Genomic DNA, 24629 nt, shown 5'->3' on the forward strand with positions numbered 1-24629 from the left:
GGGGCCTAAAGGGCCACCAATGCAAATGTCTGCAAAGCGAGGCGGGAGCTGCCTGGTGATCTATGCTAATATATGCTAATATGTGCAGTTGCGTGGATGAGGACCCCCGTTGCCCTCCCAGCTCGGGGGGGCGGGGATGATGTAAAAATATGCTAATCACCGAGGCGCGGGGATGCTAATGAATGCTAATTGTACCCCCCGAGGGGGCGTGGCCTTCCCGCGTGGGCGTGACCAGTCCCGCCCCTCAGGCAACCGAGGGGCGGCGCTCAGGCGCATGCGCGGAGGCGGCCGGGCCCAACGGCCGCGCGGTCACGTGAGAGGGGTGGGGCCGAGCTAACCCGGAAGCGGTCGCTGTGGCGGGTGGGCGCGGGGCACACGTGCCCCCGCAGCGCCCCGCCCCGCCCCGCCCCGCGCGGGCCCCGCCCCGCCCCACGCCGCGCCTCGAGACCTCTTGTGAAACCCGCGGGGGCGGCGCTGACGGGCCCCGCCCCCCCCCGGCTTCAACTCCGGCGTCTCGCTCGGCCGGAGCCCGCACGGCCCCCGCGCCCCGGAGCATGGCGGAGCCCCGCGTGAAGCGTGAGTGCCCGGGGGGTGGCGGGGTGCCGGGCCGGGCCGGGCCGGGTCGTTGCGCAGACGTGCGGGGTGTTTCTAGCCCGGCTGAAGAGTTGGGAAACCCGCCCTTTGCAGCGCCCTGCGAGAGCGCCTCTGCCCCCCGCCGCCGCCGGCCGCTGCCGAGGACACGGCGGCTCGGTGTGTGCGTGTGCGTGTGCGTGTGTGTGTGTGTGTGTGTGTGCGTGCGCGCGTGTGCACAGACGTGTCTGGTCGAGGAAGAGCTGCCGCATCTTTGGAGTCCTCCTGCTTCCACACCAGGGCGGCTGCCGCCTGGCCCCTGCTCCCTCCCGCGCCGGCGGGGGTCTACCTCCCCTCTTACCGGGAGGCCAGAAGACTCCCGCCGGGGCTCGGGGCTGGGGCAGATAAGGTTGTTTGCTGGTGCGAGCCGGAGCCCGCCCGCCCGCCCGGTGCTGGTTGGAGCCGGCCCCGCCTCGCTGGTCGCGGGGGAAGCTCCCGGGCGGGCGCTGAGCTGTGCGAGCTGCCGGTCCGGCTAGACGGCTCTGCCGGCCCCGGGGCGGACGCGGCGCGCGCAGGAGGCAGCCCCGGGTTAGATGCGGACCGCGCTGAAGTCCCCGTGCCGCTAGGATCCTAGCGCCCGCCTGTCTCGGAAACCCCCAGAAGCCGCGCTTAGCTGTCGGCCTCCGCTACGGCAAGCGTCGTCTCGTGACCGCTTTAAACACTGCTCGGCCCCCCCCGAAAGCGAGTTCGGTGCTTGTGCAGGCGCGCGTGTGGCGTCTCGCTCGATCCGCGCTCGCTCCATCTCGCGATCCACCTTGCGCTGGAAATGGGTTCTGGAGCGTCTGGTGCGATATGCAGCAAAATGCAGTCCGGTCTTCTCGCAGCGTCCGTGCGCGGCGGGGCTGTGGCTCAGACGCCTGCGCTGGAGCAGCCAGCGACTGGAGAGGAAAACTGCAGTCGATTAGCAGCCTTGAGAGGCAGGCTTTCGCAGACGGCCCTGGCCCTCAAGGCTGGGTGTAACGAGCTGGTCGGCACGAAGTACCTGCCCGTCCCAGAGGTATTGCCTCACGTTGCGTGCAGTACGTACAGCTACGTGCACATACGTTATGTTCTTGCAACTGGGATCGTAGTTTTGAAGTCCTGCATTCCCGTGCATGCAGGGTGGCCCAGAGTAGGAGACGCACCTTGTTCTTGAGAGGCAGAACGATGCAGAAAAATCTGTTCCCTTGTAAAAACCGAGCTGAGCCTGCTCCTTGCTCTGCGCGTTGTGGACGGGGCGGCTTTGCGCAGCAGAGCTGGAGTGGCGGAAAGGCCTGCTCCTACGGCTCTTCGCTTGTACCGCGCAGCCTTCGTACCACTGGCTTGTGGGAGGCTGGGCAAGGTCCCACATGACGGGAAGAGGGGACTGTAGTGCCCTCCGTCAAAAAGAATAGCTAGTGGCTCTGCGATTTCCTTGGCCAAGTCCTTGAGCCATCTAGCGTGCGTCGCCTCTGGCCCTGCCGTCTCCGAAACCTCCAGCTTCTCCAAGTCACCCCTAACCTCCTCCACTGCTCCAGGCCGTTGTCTGCTCCCCTGTCCTTGCTCTCAGCTGTGCTCGGCATCTGGTAGCCCACCTGATTCTCAACGACCTGAATAGGAAAGGCATTAAACTGTAGACTCGCAGACAATGAGGGTGGAAGGGACCTCAGGCGGGGGTCATGTCTAGTCCAACCCCTGCTCCAAGCAGGACCAGCCCCAGCTACATCATCCCAGCCAAGGCTTTGTCTACCCGGGCCTTAAACACCTCCCAGGATGGAGACTGCACTATCTCTCTGTGTAACCTGTTCCAGTGTTTCACCACCGTCCTCGTGAGAGAGTTTTTCGTAATATCCAACCTCAACTTCCCTTGCTGTGGCTTGAGCCCATTGCTTTTTGCTCTGTCACCTGCCTGCACTGAGACCAGCCCAGCTCCATCCTCTTTGCAGCCCCGCTGCAGGGAGGTGAAGGCTGCTATTCAATCCCCCTCGGTCTTCTCTTCTCCAGACTGTCAGCCCAGTTCTTACTTCAGGCTTCTCCGCCGCGCCTGATTAGATTTAGTGAGGGCCTTACGCCTGCCTTGGTCCTTCTCTTGCTTCCGACATAGTCGTGGGGTGCCTTTCATGTCCCTTGCTAGTTGCGTCTCAGTTTGTGCCTTGATCTTCTTGATTCTTTTTTTTTTCCTCCTTGCCTACCTTTGTGATACGCCTCCTCAGTAACGTGACCAAGTTTCCACTCTTGGCAGGGTTTTGTTCTCAGTTTCAGCTCGTGGAAGAGTTGGTTGTTCAGTCAGGCTGGCTTCTCGCTGTGCGTCCTGTCCGTCCTTCCTTCCCCCAGGGTTGTCCTGCCCTTGTGCCAGCTCTCCCGGACTGCCTTGTCCCTCAGACTGGCTTCTCGGGGATCCTGCCCGTCGGGTCCTAACTCTCCTTCTCTGAAGTTCGGTGTCTTTATTCCGCCTTCTCATGGATTGCCTCTGCGCTGCTGTTACCCTCCCTGCAGAAGCCGTGATGCTGGAAATCCCCGCAAGCACCAGCCCTTGCAATTTGGGAGCATAGGTTAGTTTACAGAAAGCCTTGCCCACCTCTTCCTCCTGGCTTTGGCTATCTCCAGCAGACAGCCACTGTGGATTTTGTTCAGCCCTTTTACCTTGACCCAGACGCTTTCAACGGGCCTCGGTCCCACTTCGTGCAGCACTTCCATAGGGCCACGCCGCCTCCTGCCTCTTCCCTCAGCTTGGCCGTCCTGAGTAAGTTATTCCTGTCCCGTCGGACTCCTGTCATGCCAGCTATCCTGGCAAGTCCTTATCCCACTTGCATCGTCATTCTGGCACTGCGTTAGAGCTTCCCGCATATTCCTCAGGTGTCTTGCATTAACGTATAAACATCTTGGAGAACTAGCTGATCGCCCTGACTTCTCTCTGAGACTGTTAAGGCTCTTCTCACTTGGTTGTTGTGCAGTTCACTTGGCTCTTTACTTGCCTCTTCCATCCCCCACTGAACTGAGCTGAATGCCCTGCTCGCTAGGTTAGCGAGCCTGTTCAGGAAGGCTCTCTTCCCCGTTTGTCAGATGAACCTCATCAGTCCTTGGAACGTGCCCCCATGGTTGAAGAAGCCGAGGCCTTGCTGACGGCACCATCTCCGCTCGTGATTCTCAACCAGAGTGTTGCAGTGCCCTGGGCTGGTGCAAATTTGGCACTGCTGGGTGTGCAAGCATGATTTACAAGGTGAACCCAGAGGTTTCAAATGGGACTCAAATGAGTGTTTAAAAGCAGTCAGGCCCGTTGTGGCTGTTCCAAGGTCTTTGCAACAGAAGAATCGCCATGTTATGTTTTTATAGTCGGAAACTGAGTCCTGGCATTGTTTGAGAGGGGCCTTGAGTCTCAAAAGGCCGAGAGCCACTGACCTGTTGCTTTCCAGGGTGCACCTGCTCCTGTCTGGGCCCTTGTCCCCTTCCCCCTTGCACCCGGAATCCTGCAGTCACTTCTGATCTGCCCGGGGTCCCCCTGGCAGTATCATGAGAGCCCACCTGGATGGGCAGCTTGGGGTAGTGGTCAGAGGCAACACTTCTTCCATAACATCCAGGACTCTGCTCCTGGCAGGGTGCAGGCCTCCGAGCCAGCAGGTCTGCATGGCAGATGTCTCCTATCTTCTGGAGAAGGGAGTTGCCACCCAGCACCTCCCTTGGCTTCCTCTGGGTGGCAATGGCCTTGGTCCTCCCAGCCTTCGGCTTATCTCCTGCTCAGGGCATCAGCTCCTTCCCGGATGGCAGAGCTTGTACCTGTTCTTCACACGGGTGAGCCGGGCAAGGGTGCAGACCTGCCAATGCACATACCCTTACCCCATGGGACATGGGTGGCAACTTGCTATCCACTTGCTGCAAGCAGTTAGATTTGGCTGCTGACCTGGGAACTCCCTTCCTTGCTTACGCTGTAGTAGCTTGTGCACGTGCCCAGGCCCTCAATCTTCTAAGCCACCACGGCATGGTGAAGCCCAGGCTCCAGGGAGCTGCTGCAGGAGGTCAGACGAGAGCGCCAGGAGCCCTGCTAGCCTTAATCAGCCAGGAGGCACAAGTGGAAGCCGGAGCCACTGCCGCAGCGGAGCTGTCGGTCCGTCTGCAGAACGCCTCTTCCAGCCGCTCGGCGGTGACCCAGGGAATCTCCTTCCCTGCTCCCAGGGAGCACAGGGCTTAGCTCCAGGCCTGTTTCTCAGCCCTGTGGCATGTCAGCACCTGGTGCTTGCGTTTGTCTCTGGGTAGTGGGGACAGGAAACGTCCTCCAGCCCCAGCCTTTGGTTGTAGAGCCAAAAGGGAAAGTGTAAAACCTTGTAACCTGCAGGAGTGTGAAGGCTAAGGTCCTGTTGAGGCGACATTGATGGAAGCATCACATTTGGATGCATCCAGCTGAATCACTGCAAACATTGGAAGCTGCGTCGGGTGTGTAGGCACTGCATCAGGTGGGGAAGCACGGCCTTGGCACTGGGGAGAGGGGCTTCACCAAGGTCGAGGTGCCCAGGCAAAACCATTCTTCAGGTCCCGGCGGGAGTGAGGGAGCCTTGAATGAGCATGTGAAGGCAGGCTCAAGGGTAGGAGGTTGAGGCAAGTTGGAAAGGGGCAGTAGTTGGGGACCAAGAGGTGATGGAGCAAAGGCAGGGTGGGAGTCCTGGCTTGCAGCAGGTGCACTGGGAGACCAAGTGCCTCCTCTCTCCGGAGAGCAGCGGTGCCTGTATTCCATGGTCTGTGGGACACCTGGGTTGGAAGGTGTGTGTGTACGTGGTCGGTGGTAGCAGATGACAGAATGAGGAGCAATGGTCTTGCTTTGCAGCAAGCAAAGTTGGGGTTAGATATTATGAAGAACTTTCTCACTTGAAGGGTAGTAAAGCGCTGGAACCGGCTCCCCAGAGAGGTGGTGGCATCTCCATCCTTGGAGGTGTTTAAGACCTGGCTAGGCAGAGCCCTGGCTGGGATGATGCAGTTGGGGCTGGTCCTGCCTGGAGCAGGGGGTTGGACTAGATGTGACCCCTGAGGGTCCCTTCCAGGCATCATGTTCCACGATTGTGTATGCCTAATTTCCCTCTCAGGACTTGCCACGACGTTGATGGATGCCACCACCGACAAGGATCCGTCAGTCCAGGAGCAGATCTACAACGCTCTGTGCTACCTGGGAGAAGCCGAGCCCGAAGAGATCCTGAACTGCTGTGATGAATACCTGCGGCAGCACGAGAAGGTAGGCCTCTGCATGCCTGCCCAGAGCCGCTGGCAGGAGGGTGGAACAGAGTCCGCAGCTGCAGCGCTGGCCGAGAGGTGCAGGTTGGGTTGGGGGAACGTGACCGCTGGGCTGGGAGTACTGCGGAGGGCCCAGGCCTGGTGACAGGGAGAAGCCTACGAGAGCCCCTCGCGAGTGGCTGTCTGACTCAGCTGCTGGCAGTGAAGCACAGCCAGGGTCAGCAACAAAGGCAAGCCAGAGCTGGCACGTTCCACTCTTCCCACAGCCAGAGCCTTGTCACGCAGCAGATTAGGTAGAAAGGGGATATGCCACAGCCTTCCTGCAGGCGCCCTAGCAGACTGAGCCCCGGAAGGGCTGCTGAGCCTTCCAGGGCTTTCGTTGGGTCCCACAGACTCCTGTGCGTTGTTTTTCCCACAGCTGGCTTACCCGCACCGTGTCACCATCCTGAAGGCAATGGAAACGGTGGTGAAGAATAACATGTCCCATCTGGACAAGAGCACCGCCAAGGTGGTTATCTTCCTGGCATCTAATGAAATGACCAAGTCAAAGGTAAATGCTGCCAGCCGGGGCCTCGTCTGGGGCTCCCTCTGCAAGGCTTCCTATGCTGTATGTTCTCAGGCCTCTGACCTGCAGGCAGGGGGAGTCCGGCTGCCCCTTGTCTCCTCCTTGCCATCCTTTCGGCAGGCCAGTCTTCCCCCTGCACCCTTCTCTGCTCTGCCTAAGAGTCCGTGGTAGCCCAGGGGCGGCAGGTGTGTTGTGCCCTGTGTGGGAGGGTGAGGAGACGAAAACTGACAGCGGGTTTCCCTTCTTAATCTGCTTAACAGTCGTGGGTAATCAAGTGATGTAAGAGGGCAGGGGAGTGTGTGTGTGTTGGGGGGGGAGGGTCTCTGTCCCTTTTGGGGGGGAATGGAGAAATGGAAACTGCAGAAAAAGGGGAAACCCACTAGTCGGACCTGCATGTCTAAACGTCTAGTCTTGTCAGGATTTGCACACGCTGTTGTGTACACAAGGTGAACACCTGTCTGGGATGCACACCTACCTGGGGACTGATTCTGCCCCTACTTATCTTTGCGCATAGTCCAGTGACTTAACCCGGGTGCCTTGAGATCCTTTCGAAGCTGCTCGGGGGCACCGCACTAGTACTTATGCATGCAGGCATGAGTCACAAGAAAAACCAGGGATTTCAGATAGGAATTCATAATGTTAAAAACCTTCTGCTTCATTGTGGTCTCTTGAGGCTTTTGCCACAAGAATTGCTCTGCTCTTCCATAGGCAAAAACTTGAGGGATAACTAAAAGCTGGAATTTTCTGAGTGGGGCTTTGAGTCTGAAAAGGTTGAGAACCACTGGCATAGTCTGTCCTGTCAGCTTCCAGGGCTGGCCAGCTGCTGTGGGCAAGTGCTGTGCTAGTGCTCTAGTCCCCAGCGAGTAGAAGCGTTTTGCAGGGGTGCTCATGTGCGGCTGCTTTGGGTAACTTGTCCCTGGTTTGTTTGGCTTAGGAAATAATCCATGAGTGGCAGCAGGCAGCAAGCAATGTCCTCGTTGCAGTGGGGCAGCGCTTCATCAACAAAGTGATGGAGGAGGTGCTGACCAAATTCCAGCCCGGGATCCTGCCACACTACTTCATCATGCAGACGTTCGCAAACCTCTCTGTGTCTAACGGTAATTAGCTGCTCCTCCACTCTTTCCCCCAAATTCAATAAGCTGCGCAGACTTTGTGCACTGGGAGTAAAGCCAAGGCAAGACCTCTTGCACAGGTGGTTTGGAGTAATCCAGCTGGAACGGGCTAGGTACAAACCTGGTCACTTCCATGGTGTAGCAGGCGCTGCACAGGTGACCATGCTTGGCATGGCTGCGGAGCCCTTGGACTTCACTTCACTGGGCTTTGTAGAGCCTGATGTCTGGAGTAGCCGTGCTAGCAAGAAGTTGTGTGCTAAAATGCAGGTGGTGGCGGTGGCACTGGTGTGCACTGCTTGCTTGCTGTTCCTCCCCTCCACGTGGGTGGTGAGACAAAGCCTCAAGTCACTGGCAGAAGTGTGGCTTTCCAGAACTCATCCTGTCCTTTTGTGCTGGCTTGGGACAGGGGAAGCTGTTAGAGCTGGCAGGCAGGTGCAAGGTCACTGCAGAATGACAGACCCACTGCCAGAGGTGTTGAGGGGTTTGTGGGCTTGTGCATGGAGATGAGCTGATGCAGTGCCTGCTACTGCCTTTTGGCCCTGGTGCCATCTGAGCCCAGCATGTGCTGCTCTAAGGCCGTCTGTGAGTCGGGGGCTCTGCAGTTGTTGCTCGAAGCTGACTGAGCATCCAGCTGTGCAGCATCCCTAAGATGAGACCCAAGCTGCTGCTGTGGCTGACTTGCTGCACCGCTGGTCAGGACCCCTAACCCTGCCTAAGCTCCCTATCTGCAAACTCGAGGACTCCCTTGCTGCAGAGATGCAGCCTGCTGAGCCCCCAGCATGCTGTTCCCATCATGTCTGGGAGTTGCTCTGTGCTGAAACTAGACGTGACTGCTGCCAACCCCCTCTTCCCTGTCCCGTCTCGCAGCCTGTGCTGTGGACAGAGCTCTCGCTGAGTGGCAGTCGGGCAGCTCTTCTATCGGTGTGCACTCCCAGCTGGCGATACTGCTTTGCTGTGAGCAGCCCTGGTTCTGGAGGTGACCGTCTGCCACTGCAGTGGAGCGCACCTCCCCGGGTGCTTCTTCCTTGGGTGCATGGCCCTGCAGTGATGACCAGCTGTAGTCCTGAGCTGCCCAAGCTGGTATCCCTGCTGCTCTTGTTCAGAACTGCTTGCAGTTGCATTCGTGGTTTGTGTTTGAAATGTCAGGCGCTTGAGTTGGACTGACTGAAGGACCTTGTGCAGCTGTTGTCCAGTCCGCTTTGCACATGGATTCTCACACAGTCTTCCTCCCCACGATCAGACACTGCCTGGGGTCACACCAGCCAGTTGCGACTCTCTCTTTTCTTCTTTCCTACTAGTATTCGGGATGGTGCCTTTCTTGAACTCCATCCTTGGGACCATGCTGCCGATGCTGGGGATGGCCAAACAGGACCACATGAAGTCTGTGTTCTGCTATGGTAAGGCTTGACTGACCACGTGGGAAGTGTGAGCTGGGCAATGCACCACTTCTGCCTCCTCCTGTGACGAGACTGGCTTTCGCTTTGGCCTGGGCTCAGCAGCCTGAAGGGCAGGGAGGCTGACTGGGAGCTGACCTCTTGCAGACCACAGGGCTGGCTAGCTCTGGGGACTGGGATGGGATATTGAGGTTGCTGGCAGCGGATGCATGCAGCATTTGCCTGCTGGGCTGAGTGCCTTTGTGCTCTGAGCACCAGCTCCCCGGGGTGCTGGAGTGCCGACTGAGCCAGGGGTGTCCCCTCCAGCTGATGTTGGCATTCTGGCTCTATCTGCTACTTTGGTTTTCCAGTGCAGATTCCCAAAGGTCCTCGTTCCCAGCTGACCCACCCAGCAGTTAGGCTGCCAGCCAGCTGGTGCTGGGAGGAAACAGCTGTCACTGCCATGTCACAGCATCCATAGACAAACAGGTGGGGGTTTCTAGGGGCTTGCGAGAGCACTGTGTTGGCTGGGGCTGGAGGGGGAGCGTGTGAGACTACACTGGCACGATGGTCTGGCATTAGTGCATATCCACCGGAGTAGAAAGCTCCTGCAGTACGTGGCTGCACCTTCTTCCTCCAGTCTCCCTCAAGCCATTGCTAGCAACAGGCTACAAACCCTGATGTCTGCTGTCCTTTGGTGGCAGTGAGTAGCTGCCTGTTTGCAATCCTAATGAACCCCTGCACTGACATTTCCCAGTGTTTTCTTTCTGTTGCATGCCAAAGTGGTCAAGGCACTTAGGAGAACTATAAGCTACAGCTCATGTCTTCCGAAAGTAGTGCCTTGGGCTTGGGCTCGGGCTGTAGAGCTCTCTTGTGCATAGCATCTTGCTGGTTAAGTGAGGTGGTAAACTAAATGTTCTGGGTTTTTGGCAAAACGCTCGCCTCAATAGATTGTGTGTAACTTTATGGGGGGTGTTCACCCTCCTCAGTAACCTCTGTGTGAAGTGTAAGGGCTGCATTAGAGAGGGCAGCAGATGGCAGGGGTGTTGATTTGGCTCTGGATAAAAGCCCAGGCTGGGGCTTGGCAGTTTCAAGCGTGCAGCCCCTGGGGTAGATGGTGTCGTCCGTCTGTGCTGGGTCCCCCTGGACTCCATGAGGAGCTGGCCGCCTCTCAGGCCTTCTCTTCCACCGTGGGACAAACACAAGTGCCCGAGAGCCAGTGTTTGTACCCAGCCTGGCCCAGGTGGGCCTTACAAGGCTGTAGTGCTGTCTCCTTGCAGGCTGAAGTCCAGCTGGAATTGGTTAGTCTCGGGAACCTGGGCATGATGCCACCAGTCTCGTTTAATGTCTGAGCTTATGGCTTCATTTCCTCAGCCAGCTGTGGGCAGAGGAGACCGGGGGAGCACGTGGTGCCTCTTCAAAGGCATAGCCAGACGCAACCTCTCCTCATCTCCGTGCCCTGCTGTGCTGGCAGCCTGCTCATGCCATGCCCCTTGCTGCCATCTGAGCACACGGCCTGTGAAGTAGCAGCTCAGAGCTGTGCGTCCATCCTAAGTGTGCTCGGTGGGAGGCTCTCCAGCATCTCCCTGTGCTGCAGGGGGTGGGTTTCTGTGACCTGAGCTCAGCCGTGGCTCTTCTCTTGCAAACAGACTCTACTTGCCGGGTTAACCAGGCACCCAAGAGACTCCCTTGCCTTGCAGCAGATGTTACAGCATCATCATCGCTTTCAATTTAACACAGTCCAGTGGACCAGCACTTCTGCTCTGGGAGCCCCAAAGCTATTCATGCAGGGAGCATGCCTCTAGTAAAGCTGGTGAGGAAGGGAAGGGATTCCCTTAGGTCCCTTAGGTATCCACTTCACTGCGCCTCACTGTCGTGGAATAGTCGGTGCTGAGGAAGGAGTTGCCTTGCCAGTCGCAACCACTGAGCCATCAGAAAGGAGCAGAGGTGGTGATGCAGGTGGCCCATAGCTGAGCATGGCGAAGCGCTTGTGCCGTGCTGCCCATGAGCTGCGAGAGGTCCAAAGTTACCTGTGAGCAGTCAGTGAGCTCTTGCTAAGACCGTCCCGCATTCCTGTCTTGGGATATGAAGGTGGCTGGGCCAGTGTGTATGTGACTGCCCCGAGGTTTGGGTGGGACTGCTGGCTTGCTTCTGGTCTGGATCAAGGGCCTCGTGCCTGTCATGCTGTGGGGCTGAGCTGCGTGCCTGGGCAGGATGGAACTGTCTGGGCTGGATGGGATAGTTAAGGGTTCTGGAGGTGACAGCCTCTGCCTCGCTCCTTGCAGAAGTGGCAGGTGGGTGGCAAATGCGGCAGGAGACTTCAGGAGAAGAACAAAAGGTCTTGCCGTGCGTAGGACACCTGGATGCTGCCCTGCAGGATGGGGCCTGTGCACTGCCCCAGACTTCCCAAGGTTGTTGCCGTGTGTGTTCCCACTTCTGGCCACCCAGCGCATAGCCTGAAGCCTTATGCTGAAGGGGGGAAGCGCTTGTAGCTGTAACTGTGATGGAGCAGGGCTTTGAACCCGGGAAGTGCTGCGTTGAGCAGAGTTCTGTGCTGGGGGCATTGGGTCTCGGCTGTCCTGTTGTCTCCCTGAACTACCGGGCACTCCTGACCTTGCGCTGCCATTAGCATGGATTCATCTCAGCCTCATGCAGCAAGGCTGCTTTGAACTGCCCAATATAAAGTCGATGACAGGGAGCCCATGAGAACATGGTATAATGTAGCGTTCGGAGTGGGGCTTGGTTTGTGTGCCGACGGAGGCCTGTTTTCATATGCTGTTCAGTGCTCGAACGCAATGTTGAATACTGCTCGTCAACCAGGCATGTTGCAGCTGCTGTCCTCGTGCCCAGCCCCTTCAGCTCCCGCATCTCTTCCGCTCAGTGTCCTAGCCTAGCCCTACGGACGCAGGACTGAAGGTGACCTCCTGGGTCAGACCCCTTCCTGCTATTACAGGCACCAGGTCACAACCCCTTTTAAGCAAAAAGCACCATCGTAAGCAAGGGGCCCAGTTCCTACTGCCCCTTCAGAGCTGTTGTCTCCTGAGCATTAGAAACCGTCTCAATTTATTGCAAGCCTGTTCTCTTTCCCCACGGTCGCCGGTTCCTTCCTCTGCTGTGCTGAGCGGTGGTGAGGGCGCAACACCCTGCGCTCGCAGCAGGGGTTGGCCGGCCGGTCGCCCTCTGGTCCGGTGCCCAGTCCCGCTCTGACCTCGAGCAGCGGTTCCAGGGGAAAGTACCCCTCACCCCAAGGCCCTGGTCTGGGGCATCTGCAGTCCAGGCAGCTTTAGCAGAGGCGAGGGATTAGCGTCTGCTTTGAGGCAGGATCCTCCATGGTTTAGCTGCTGAGCTCAGGTCTATGAATCATCTGAAGGAGGAGACTGTCCAAAGGCCAGGAGCTTAGCTTCCTGACCTTGCCTGATGCCTCGTCCTGCTCAACTTCAGGTTCCTGCACAAAGCTTGGGCACGTCTCCAAGGGCTGCAGGCTTTATTTTAAAAGGGAGAAATCACTTTTCTTTATAGCCACGTTCTTAAACAGCTAAACTGTTTTGGCTTAAAACAGGCTCCTCTCGAGACAGACGTCAGCTGCAGATGCCAGCTGCATCAAAATGTCAGAGCTTCCCCTCCTAATTAAAAGTGTTAAGCAACTGAAAACATAACTTTCTACAGAGAAATGGAGAAAAACCTTGAAGTGCCTAGAGGAGAACAAGGTGGTTGGGAACAGCCAGCATGGCTTCATCAAGAGCAAGTAGTGTCTGATCGACCTGATTGCCCTTCATGAAGAGGTAAAAGGCCCTGCGGATTGGAGGGAAAGCTGTGGGTGGGATTGTACTCCTGTTACTTTCTCATTAACAAGCTATGGAAATAAGGACTAGATGAAGGTGAATAATGACAAGTGCAAAGTCCTGCGCTGAGGAGGAAACAATCCCATGTACCAGTGAAGGCTGGGGCCGATGGGCTGGGCAGCAGCTCTGCAGAAAAGGACCAGGGGTGGGGGGTGGACAGGGGACAAGAAGCTGAGCAGGATCCAGCAGTGCGCCCTTGGTGCCAAGAAGGCGACCGGCATCCTGGGCTGCATTGGGAGGAGCGCTGCCAGCAGATGGAGGGCAGCGATTCTTCCCCTCTATTCGGCACTGGGGAGGGCACATCTGGAGTCCTGTGTCCAGCTGTGGGCCCCACTACAGAAAGGATGTGGACACATTGGAGAGAGTCCAGCGGAGGGGAATGGAAATGGTTGTGGGGCTGGGGGACAGGACTGGTGAGGAGGGGCTGAGGGAACTGGGATCACTGAGTCTGCAGAAGAGAAGATGGAGGTGGACTGAACAGCAGCCTTCACCTCCCTGCAGGGGGGCTGCAAAGAGGATGGAGCTGGGCTGGTCTCAGTGGGGGCAGATGGCAGGACAAGGAGCAATGGGCTCAAGTTACAGCAAGGGAGGCTGAGGTTGGATATTAGGACAAACTTTCTCACTAGGAGGGTGGTGAAGCACTGGAACAGGCTCCCCAGAGAGGTGGTAATCTCCATCCTTGGAGGTTTTGAAAACCCAGGTAGACAAAGCCTTGGCTGGGATGATGTAGTTGGGGCTGGTCCTGCTCGGAGCAGGGGGTTGGACTGGTTGTGACCTCGCGAGCTCCCTTCCAGCTCTTGTCTATGAGTCTGGAAATACTGTAAAGTGGATGCATAACTGGCTGGATCATTGTGGTCAATGGGGAAGTCCTCCGTGGCTCAGTATCTAGCTAGGAGTTAGCATCTGGGGCTGTTGAGGGGTCTCTCTCCAGGCCGAGGGAATGGCTGATTCAGTCTGCAGAAGATGTCACAGATTTCATAGACATTAGGACTCAGAGAGACCCTCTAAGATCATTGAGTCCAGCCCCCGGCCCCAGGGGCAGGAAGTCAGCAGGGGTCCAACGATCCCAGCAAGATAAGCGTCCGAACATTTCTTGAAAGTGTCCAGAGTAGGTGCTTGCACCGCCTCGGGGGCAGTATGTTCCAGGCCTTGGTCAGTAAAGAAGTTCTTCCTTATGTCCAGCCTGAAATGGTCTTGCAGGAGTTTGACCGTTGGACCTTGTCATCCCTTGGGGTGCTCTGGTGAACTGGTGTTCCTCCAGATCCTGATGTACTTACTAGCAGCCACCCGGTCCCCCTGAGCCTGCGCTTTTCCAGGCTGAAGAGTCCCATGGCTCTCAGCCTCTCTTCATAAGTTCTGTTCTCCTGCCCTCTGATCATGCGCGTGGCTTTCCTCTGGACTCTCTCAAGCTTCTCCACGTCCTTCCTGAATCGTGGAGCCCAGAATTGGATGCAGTACTCCAGCTGTGGCCTCACCAAGGCCGAGTACAGCGGGAGGATGACATCCTGGGTCTTGCTCGAGATGCATTGGTAGAGGTAAGCCAGAGTTTTATTTGCTTTACCAGCTGTGACATCGCATTGGTGGCTCGTGTTCATCTTGTGGTCAGTCATGACCCCCCAAGTCTCTTTTGGTCGTGGTGCTAGCGAGTGCAGCATTGCCGAGCCTGGAAGTGTGATGTGGCTTTCTATTCCCCAGATGGAGCACCTTGCATTTCTCCGTATTGAATGCCACCAGGTTTTCATCCACCCATCTTGCAAGCCTATTGAAGTTGGCCTGGATCACCAGCCTGTCCTCAAGTGTGGAGTCTTTTCCCCAAAGTTTGGTGTCGTCAACGAACTTGGCCAGTCTGCTGTTGACACCAGTATCCAGACTGTTTCTGAAGACATTAAAGAGTACAGGTCCGAGAACGGAGCCCTGGGGGTGCCACGAGAGAAGACGGAGGGGTTTGCAGAGCATCCTTCAAGTCCCTGCAGGGGGGTTGCAAAGAGGATGGAGCTGGGCTGTTCTCAGTGGTGGTAGGTAACAATAAGGAGCAATGGGCTCCAGTTGCAGTGAGGAAAGTTGAGGTTGGATATTAGGAAATCTTTCTCACCAGGAGCATAGTAAAGCACGGAACAGGTTACCCAGAGAGGTGGTGGACTCTCTGTCCTTGAAGGTTTTGAAGACCTGGGTAGACAAATCCTTGGCTGAGCTGATGTAACTGAGGCTGGTCCTGCTTGGAGCAGGGGGTGGACTAGCTGTGACCTCCTGAGGTCCCTGCCAGCCCCACGGCTGTCTGTGATTCTGTGACAGGACTAGGAGTAATGTTCAGTTTAGGTTGGAGCAGGGGACATTTATTCTGGAGTTGAAGAGCTTTCTTACTTTGAGGGTGGCCAAGCACTGGCCTGGAGGAGCGGTGGCGTCTCCATCCCCGAGGATTTCTACGAGCAGGTTGGCTAGACACAGACACTGGCCGGAGAGGTTAGTTGAGGATTATTCTGCCTTGAGCAGGGGGTAGAATAGATCTCATTAGACTTGGAAAGGATTTTCTTTTCTGTGATCCTATAGGCAGGCCTCCTAATCCAGTCTAACACCCTTCATCTCCCCTGGATGCTCAGGTGGGGAGAAGGCTTCGGTCTCTGCCAAAAATTGCTTTGGCTTAAAAATGTGGATGCCGCCGTGTCAAATCTGGTGAATTCTGCCCCAAGAGCCACAGCTGCTCAGCAGGCCTTATTCCAGGTGCTACACCTGGATTCAAGGTAGTTTCTTCCCCACCCCCAAGAGTAAATTTGAGTCTTTAAAATACTTATTTGCATTTCCTTGAGAAGCAAATGCTGCAGCTGCACTCAAGTCAGCCCAGCGGTCATCCCCACTTGGCAGCTCTTCAGAAATTGCTTCCGGCTTTACAGGTTTGGAAGGAGACCGGTTACGGGGCAGGCTGAGACCTGGAAGCAGTCAGGTTTCTAGCTGGGTCGCGCTGTAAGGAGCCAGCTGAGTGTCCAGCGCCGGGCAGCACAGGCTCAAGTGGCTGGAAGAAGTTTTCTGTAAGGAGGCATCTGGCCCTTGGATGTTCCTTTACCCGTACGAGTGCCTGTTGAAGAGGCTGGTTTATCCAGCTCTCGACCCCGCCGCGGGCTGGCTGCGGGGTTAAGTTGCGACTGACCACACTTGACACTGCTCGCTCATCTCCCACCACTGCTGGGGGTGTTAAATGAGTGCATGGGAGGAAAGGGGTGATGCTTCCCTGAGCTCTCCTCTCCGGGCTGAGAGCAGAGGCAGTGCCAGCCTGGCCTGGGCTGCCGTACGGTGTGTGCCGAGTCTTTGCCCACCAGGCAGACAGCCATTTTACCTTCAACTCCTTTTCAAGTGTGGCCTGGCTCATGCTGAGCAGTCTGTCAGACTTTTGAAACTTGTCTTGGATAAAGCCCCTAGCTGGGAGCCTCAACAGAACAAGGAGCAAAGGTCTCACGTTGCAGCAAGTGTAGTTTAGGTTAGATATTAGGAAAAACTTTCTCGCTAGGAGGGCAGTAAAACACTGGAACAGGCTCCCCAGAGAGGTGGTGGAGTCTCCGTCCTTGCGGGGTTTTAAGACCCGGGTAGACAAAGCCCTGGCTGGGATGATAGAGTTGGGGCTGGTCCTGCTTGGAGCAGGGGTTGGACTAGATGTAACCTCCTGAGCATCCTTCACACCCTCATGTCTGTGATTCCCTGAGACCCTGTGCTGTACTCCGAGCTGGGACTGAAGTTGTCCTTGGTTTTCGTAGCAAATTCAGGAAGCGGAGACGTCCATCTCCTCTTGCTCCGTTCGGTGACTGGAACGGACTTGAGCTGGCTGTGACGGAAGTCCTAGCCACAGCCTGGTGCCTGGGGGAGATGCCACTGTGGAGCAGACTTTGTCTTGGGCGCTTAGACGGAAGGGATAAGTCCTGAAGCGCGCTGCCGGGGACGTCCCCGGGCCTTGGCTGCACCTCTGCTCACAAGTCATTCCTGCTTGAGGCTTTCCCCACCTTAAAGATGGGAAGATGGGGCTTCAAATGGCAACACTTGCTAGCCAAGGACAAAACTAGCTAGCCAGGGTCAAAGCCTGTGCAGACATGGATGCTGCAGCTTAAAGGAATAAAACGCATGACTGCACCCGTCGCAGCCACATGCGCAGTCAGCTGAGCATAGAGGTGACCTTCTCCTGTCCAGCTAGTCCGCAGCATCGCTTAGTTTCCGAGTCTCCCCCGTCTTCCTCCCTCCTCCCTGTGCAGTCCGTCCTGCCCATCCCTCGGGTCTCCCTGGGCCCTGTTATATGGGGAACATCCAGGGTGATTGGCTCTACTCCCCAGCTAGAAGCCGAGAGGGATGCCAAGCTTGCTAGGGCAGGAGCTACACCATAGTTACGGACCTCCCTAATTCTGAGCCAGCGTGGGCTCTGGAGTTACCAACACTAAGATAGCAAGGTTGCTCTTAAACATGGGTAGAAGGGACCAGGTAAAAGTATCGTGGAAACATGACATCTGCCCACCTCCCCCAGGGACTGTCGGGGCTAGGGAAAACCCACAGGCCTCATGATGAGAGCAGCCTCCGTACCAGGAGACTCCAGTGTTTCTCGGTGGCGTGGTCCCTTGCACTCCCCAGAAGGCCTCCTGTGTGCTTCTAGTGCTCGCCCCGTGCATGTGGAACTGACTGCACGCGCCTCTGCCTTGCAGCCCTGCAGCACTTCAGCGAGAGCATTCAGGAGTACCTGGCCAACCTGGACAAAGCCCCCGACCCGACCGTGAGGAAGGACACCTTCTCCAACGAGATCTTCAGCGCCTACGACGTGCTCTTCAACAGCTGGCTGCAGAGCCGGGAGGCCAAGGTGCCGCTGTGCTGCTTGTTCTCACGGTGGGGGCGGGGGAGGGAGATGCCCTTGAATCTGTGCATCCTCATGGGACTGGGCCTCCCACTGCTTGTGGCAGGGCTTGGCCTGGCCCCCTTCCCTGTGGGTGCTCTCCAGCATCCGCACCTTAAGAGCATGGCTCCTCGTCGGCCGTGACGGCACGGCTGTTGTCCTCCCTGGGCACAGCAGTTGCCTCTTCTCCTTAGAGGAGTTGAGTAGGGAACTTGCTGGACAGCACTTGTGAGCTCAGGGAGGTTCCCGTGGTATTGGAGGGGTGTGCGTGCGCGTGTGTAAGGAAGGCAGGCAGCTCCCCTGTTGCAGCGTAAGAAACTGCACAAGCTGGTAGCTGGGTTTGCAGCGAGATGTCCTGGCCCCACTTCCACTCGCTCTAGATGCCTGTTAGCACCATGTGTCTTCAGCGCACAAAGGAAAAGACTGACTGTGGGGACTGCACTCCATGGCGTGGGGGAGAGGTGTGGGGAAGGAAAGCTGCGGCTCTCCTGAGGGGATGGGGGCAGTGGCTGTAGGCCTGGCCCGCTCGCTAGGACCAGATGGAACAGGGCTGGGAGCTTGTAAGGCCCTCGGAGCAAAGCCATGGAGACCCCCTGGCTAAGGAGTCCTTTACTAGGGTGGGGGGTGCTCTGTGAGGCCTGGTTGGTGCAGGGTCTCTTTGCTTTCCTGCAGCTGAGGCTGGCGGTCGTGGAGGCTCTCGGACCCATGAGTTACCTGATGCCCGGCGATAAGCTGGAGGAGCAGCTCCCTAGACTCATCCCAGGGATTCTCGCCCTCTACAAGAAGCACGGGGAGACCTTCTACGTGTCCAAGGTCAGCAGCTGCACACACGGCTCCCCTAGTCCCACGGGGCATCTTTGGGCCCACTGGCTCCTTGGTGCTTGTTGGAGTGCTGGGGGAGGCCTCGGAGGGCCCTGCGTCACCTGGCTTGTGCTGCCGGGGTCTGACAGCCCTGCTGCTCCCTGGCCCTCTCTTGCTGGGCCTTCCCAGTCTGACCAGCATGGGCTGGACTGTTGGGTTCTAGCAGCAGAGGAACGGTCCCAAAGCTTAGCTTAGCTTCCCACTGCTGAGTCCCATCTCATGCCTGGTCCCTGATGCCTGGTCCTGTGCACAGGAGCTGCTCTCGGAGAATGAGGGTGTGAGAGGACCTCAGGGAGTCGCATCTAGTCCAACCCCTGCTCAAAGCAGGACCAGCCCCAGCTACATCATCCCAGCCAAGGCTTTGTCTAGCCGGGTCTTCAAAACCTCCAAGGATGGAGAGTCCACCAGTTCTCTGGGTAGCCTGTTCCTGTGCTTTACTATCCTCCTAGTCAGAAAGTGCTTCCTACTATCTAACCTGAGCCTCCTTTGCTGCAAATCCTTACCCCAAGATCACTGTAGGAGGTGGTGGGGGTGCTCTGGGAGCCTCAGCTCTGCTCTTCCCCCAGCACCAGGTTGGCTTTTACCTGCAGCCCCTGTGCCCTTTCCGCCAGGCTGGCATGTACCAGTTCACTGGCCAGCCCATTCTAACTACCCATCTCGTGGTGTAGTTCCTCTTCCCACTGCTAACAGCACCTTTTGTAATGTCTCATTGAGCAGAGCTTGTGCCAGATCCTGGAGGCTTCTGTCAACATTGGCAGCCGTACTCTGGACACACAACTGGACGCACTCCTGAGCGCGCTGCATCCCCAGGTGAGGACTTGAAGTGTGGAGCAAGCAAGACAGTGAACCCTGCACTGGGAGCTGGAAGGGGGTGCAGAGCTACAGGGCGTGCATTGACTGGCTCCTCTAGAAAGGGGCTGGAGTGTGTTCGTGATCCTGGGGTTGAGGTCAGAGAGCACCATAACCTCCTGCCAGCTCACAGAATGACCTTCCCAGGCTCCAGCCTGCACAGGGGCAACGGCGGGGAGGAAGCTTCCTTTAAACGAGGCCATCTCCCTGTTTACTGGGGGGAGCTTGAGCTGGCCACTGCAGGCTGTGGGGATGAGTCGAGAGTCATCAGCAAAGTCAAGAGAGCTTCAGGAGAACAAGATATGTGCTCGTCTGCTAGGGCGAAGGGGGCTCGGTGCCACTGTTAACAGAAAGTCTTCCTATTGCCTGTCATGCTGGCAGGGGTCGGGGAGGCTGTCCCCCCGACAGGGGCAGCTTCTGGGCTTGGCTTCTGGCCCAGACGTGCTGCGTGAGGGTCTCAGCCCTGCTCTGCACTGGGACTGGGGACAGGTCCTTGGATTCGGAGCAGTTGGGCTGGACGGGCTCTCGCAAGATCATGTCTTAAGGCAGGACCAGCCCTGACTAAACCATCCTAGTCTGCTGCTGCAAAGACAAGAAGCTGTTAAATATGCTCGAGAGACCCAGTAAAAGGCTGTGCCCCCTGCAGCAGAGGAAGGCAAACCCCCCACGGTCCGTGTCGGCCTGACTGCGGGGTAGAATTGCTTCCTGTACCCCTTGAACCATAATGTGTGATGGTGACCCACTGACTGCTAGGCTTGGAAGGGTTTTACAGGTAGAGATTGTGTAGTGCAGGCCCCAAACCAGCACATGCCACTTGGCTGGCAGCCCTCAAAAGGGGCTTTTTGATTCCTTGTGCTGAGCTAGCGGAGGCTGGTGATAGCCCTCGACCTGCCAGCCCGGTAACGACGCAGTGGCCGTCCTGGTTTCTCAGCACCATACATGGGATCTGGGGCTTTGCTCAGCTACCTCCGGACGCTGCTGTTGCAAAGCAAGTTGGTGCGTTGGGGCTGACATCTCCTCAGCCTGCAGGCCCCAGGCTCTTATTCGTGGACAGGAGGAAAAATTTATGCTAGGTGAGTTCAGGACGGCTCTTCTAAAACACAGGATGGCAGGCCACGGGCAGCCTGAGGCCACAGCGGAGTGAGGGGGTGGGGGCCAGCGGTCTCTGTTCAAGGAGCCTCTCCAGTAGTTTCACTTCTGTGGTCTGAGCCGTGCCCACCTGTTATAACAGTGCAAGGTGCAGAAAGGCCTGTTTTGAGTGGCTTTTCTGTTGGAGCACCCTTGCAAAGGAGCCTGGTGCTGCCAGCTCTGGCTGGGTTGGTGTGGTTAGCTGCGGTCTCCAGTGGGGTTTCCTTCATGAGAGCACACGGTGCTCGGCTTGTGGAGGAAGCCTGATGTGATCGCAAAGCGCCGAGTGTGAATCCAGCCACGTGGGCCAAGCCCAGCTACTGGGTCACGAGCAGAGACTCGCGTCCCGGCAGCCGTTTGAGGCATCCAGGTGTCCCATCGCGTTGGTGGCATCCCACGCTCAGTGAATCCTACTGGAAGTGCTTGGGCTGCTCCTGTTTGAGGACCAGGTGCTTCTGTTCCCAGGCCTGGACTACCCAGGCAAGCCTTCCCCATGGGAAGCAGAGGAACTAACTGAGCTTCACTCACACGTGTGCCACTTCCTCTGCTGAATCCACGTGCTGGATCCTGTGTGAGTTGCGTGGGCAGCATCGTTCCCACTTGTTCCTCTTCCTGTCTGCGGTAGAGCCCTTTATGCCAGTGTCAGCCCAAGTCTGGTGACGCCAGCGTGTCCTCTCTGAGGCCAAACCTGGGAGTCCTCTGGCTACATGGGATGTGCTGATTTGTGCTTTCATTTCGGTTTGGTGTCAGTGACGGAGGGACTTGAACACAGCCTGGCACTTTGGGCAGACTTGGGGGCCTTGACTTTGGAGAGTGCAGGATGTTCATGGTGGGGCCGAGAGGAGCAGGGACTCTGGCCATCTTGTGTGGAGTGTCTGCAGGGTGGGGGACCCGAAGGGTGCTGCTTTGCTCCCTCTTCCTCGTGCCAGCTGCGTTGCAAACCCTGCACTCCTCGCTCACTGCTGGCTGCTGTGGCTCTGGTTAGGAGAGGCCCATCAAGCTACAGGCAGATGTTTAATGTCCTAGACGCCCGCACCTGAGGCTTAGAACGTCAATGAAATGATATCCCCCAGATCTGCTGCAGAAGAAGAGGGGATGCTTCCTCTTGAGGCAGATGGCGACGAGGTAATGAACAACCATCCAGTGCCATAGCAATGCACCTGCTGGCTCTACATCAGGATTGGATCCAGCCTGCAGAGACATTGGATCTGGGCAGAGGGGAGAAGCGGCAGCAGTGATCGGGCCCTAGCTCCCACCTGCCTTGGACCAGAGCTGGATCATTGCAGCCTGTCGCAGGAAGAGGTTGCCGATTCCCTGCTCTAGACTTCTGGAAGCGGGTCTTGACAAGCAGGCCGTTCTGGCCAAGTCTGCTTGTCCTGCCCAGTGGCCGTTTCTTATGGCCCTGAGCTTGTGGGCAATGCTGCTCATCCCTGCTGGAGTTGGAGAACGGTCCCCTCCCCAGAGCCTGCAGTCACCATTGCTAGTTGAGATCAGGGAAGAGAAGAGTTTGCACAGCTCCGGATCGGGAGCAGAGCAGAGCCCTGACTTGGCAGTGCGGAGCAGTGCACGGGTGTGCTGGCGGGGCTCTGACCGGTCCAGTGGCGCAGCACCCTCCATCACGGGAGGTGTCAAGGAGAGGCTGGAAAGCCACTGGGAAGGGATGGTCTGGGTGCAACGATGCCTGTGCTCTGTTGTGGAGACTTCCCAGGCTTCTGGGCTGTGTTGGAGGCTTACGCCCCCCTCCCTCTTTTGCTCCATGTGTCAGGGGCATGTAAGTCTCCCCTAGAGGCACTGGGGATGGGGCTGGGCTGTGCCAGTGCTCCTGCTGGGACCAACCCATTTTCAAAAAAGGGAGGAAGGAGGACCCATGAAATTATAAGCCTGTTAGTCTTACCTCGGTCCTGGGGAAGCTCTTCGAGAAGACTATGCAGGAGCACATCTGCGAGGGGCCAGCCGGGGAGATCATGGTTAGGGGCAACCAACACGGGTTCATTAGGGGCAGGTCTTGTCAGACCAACCTGGTGCCTTCTGCGACCAGGTCACACAATCCTTAGACCCAGGGGTAGCAGTGGACGTAGTCTTTCTGGATTTAGGAAGGCCTTCGACACTCTCTCTCACCTCATTCTCATTAAAAAAAACTAGGGGACTGTGGTGTTGACACCAACACAGTCGGATAGGTCACTAGTTGGCTGGAGGGCCGCACCTAGAGAGTGGTGGTGGACAGGTCTTATTCGACCTGGAGGGCTGTGGGCAGTGGGGTTCCCCAGGGCTCGGTCCTCGGGCCCGCACTGTTCAACATCTTTGTCAGCGACTTGGACGAGGGGGTGAAAAGCACCCTGTTCAAATTCACAGATGACACTAAGATGTGGGGGATGTGGGCACGCTAGAAGGGAGGGACAGGCTGCAATCAGACTTGGACAGGTTACAGGGGTGGGCAGATGAACCCATCCTGTTCTCAACACCGACAAGTGCAAGGTGTTGCACTTGGGGAGGAAGACCCAGCAGCAGACCTACAGGCTGGGAACTCCCTTCTCGTCAGCGCAGAGACAGAAAAGGATCTTGGAGTCATTATTGATGCCAAAATGAACATGGGCCGACAGTGTGGGGACGCGGTCAGGAAGGCCAACCATACCTTGTCGTGCATCCACAGATGCATCTCGAGCAGGTCCAAGGAGGTGATCCTCCCCCTCTGTGCGACACTGGTCAGGCCGCAGTTGCAGTACTGCGTCCAGGTCTGGGCGCCGCACTTCAGGAGGGATGTGGACAGCATGGAGAGGGTCCAGAGGAGGCCACCCACATGATCGGGGGCAGCAGGACAGGCCCTACGAGGAGAGGCGACGGGACCTGAACCTGTTCAGCCTTCACAAGAGAAGGCTGAGGGGGGATCTGGTGGCTGTCTACAAACTGGCGAAGGGGGACCAGTGGGGAATGGGAGAGTCCCTGTTCCCCCGAGCACTACCAGGAGTAATGAAGAATAACGGCCATAAGTTGATGGAGAGCAGATTCAGACTAGACATCAGGAAGCCTTACTTCGCTGTCAGGGTGGCTAGGATCTGGAACCAACTTCCAGGAGAAGTGGTGCTGGCTCCTACCCAGGGGGTCTTTAAGAGGAAACTGGACGAACGCTTTGCTGGGATCATTTGACCGCAGTACTCTTTCCTGCCCATGGCAGGGGGTTGGACGTGATGATCTGCTCAGGTCCCTTCCAGCCCTACCTGCTATGAAATTGTGAGGGTCTTGCCCCTGCACTGAGGCTCAGTCTGATGCTGCACTGGGGCAGGAAGGGATTTTACCCCCTGCTCAGACTGGTGCAGATTGTGGGGGTTTACCTTCCTCTGCAGCGGGGGCACAGCCTCTGCCTGTGGTCTCTGCAGCGTATATCTACTACCTTTTATAGAAGGATATTGGTGGCCGCAGCCCCCCCTGCTCTTCTACGGGCAGGGGTGGTGCCTGGGACGGTCAGGGGTGACTGTGTTGTGTGGCGCTGAGGTCGGACACGGGGTTTGTCTGGATGGGTTTGGAACGGGGCGGATCCTGCCCCAGGCTGGGCTTGGACTAGACGTGACCCCAGCAGCTCCCTGCCCGTCCCAGGGCTTTAGGATTCTGTGATCAGCCAGAGCCAAACACAGAGCAGAGCTGTGGCCCCCAAAGAGTCCCACTCCTATTCTGAGTATAGATAAGACTGCAGACTGCAGAGCGCTTGGGGTGGAGGGGGCGTGCAGGTCCACATACACGTTGCAGATGTGGTATTAAAGCAGGCTGTAGTAGAGACGACTCCTGCTCCGATTCTGCCTCTTGAAAGGGACGCCAGCCCCAGGACCCGGCTGATCCCTTGTGCTTCGGCAGCTGCCCTTTGCCCATCAGATGTGCCCTGACTGTGGAAACACTGCACTTAACGTGCCTCGGAAAGGGGACGGGTCCAGAGCACCAGCCTTCCCACCAACGCCAAGCCTGAGTTCTGCTCACGGGGTTTGTCGCAGCCGGTGCTGGTCCCTTCCCATCTCACCGCTTGCTTCTCCACACAGATCTGTGCCCCTGCAGACCCCTCCGTCCCGCTCATGGTGAAGAATCACACCGAGGTGCTGCGCTGCTTCACCGTTCTGGGTAAGGGCTGAGGGCAAAGGCAGGGTCTCTGCAGTCTGTCCTGCTGCCTTCTACTGCTGGCTGGGGGCTTGGGTACTCGGAGACTCGGCTTCCTCCTGGAAGCACAGGTCACATTGGAGTCTCCTTGTCTGA

The 24629-nt window shown here is 57.3% G+C and overlaps 1 protein-coding gene across 3 annotated transcripts in view; it reads left to right on the forward strand.

The window, feature by feature from the left end:
- The first annotated feature begins 393 nt into the window (after positions 1–393).
- MROH1 (maestro heat like repeat family member 1) overlaps positions 394–24629 on the forward strand; it is a 75621-nt gene continuing 51385 nt past the window's right edge. For all 3 annotated transcript variants that reach the window (XM_059723621.1, XM_059723622.1, XM_059723623.1), the window contains exons 1-9: positions 394–576; positions 5661–5806; positions 6224–6355; positions 7305–7467; positions 8781–8879; positions 17371–17522; positions 18228–18368; positions 19134–19226; positions 24419–24497. In XM_059723621.1, the coding sequence (XP_059579604.1) occupies positions 555–576; positions 5661–5806; positions 6224–6355; positions 7305–7467; positions 8781–8879; positions 17371–17522; positions 18228–18368; positions 19134–19226; positions 24419–24497 (1027 nt within the window). In that variant the 5' untranslated portion in view covers positions 394–554. The remainder of the gene's footprint in view (positions 577–5660; positions 5807–6223; positions 6356–7304; positions 7468–8780; positions 8880–17370; positions 17523–18227; positions 18369–19133; positions 19227–24418; positions 24498–24629) is intronic.

The sequence above is a fragment of the Alligator mississippiensis genome, chromosome 3, assembly GCF_030867095.1.
Source record: "Alligator mississippiensis isolate rAllMis1 chromosome 3, rAllMis1, whole genome shotgun sequence".
NCBI lineage: Eukaryota > Metazoa > Chordata > Crocodylia > Alligatoridae > Alligator > Alligator mississippiensis.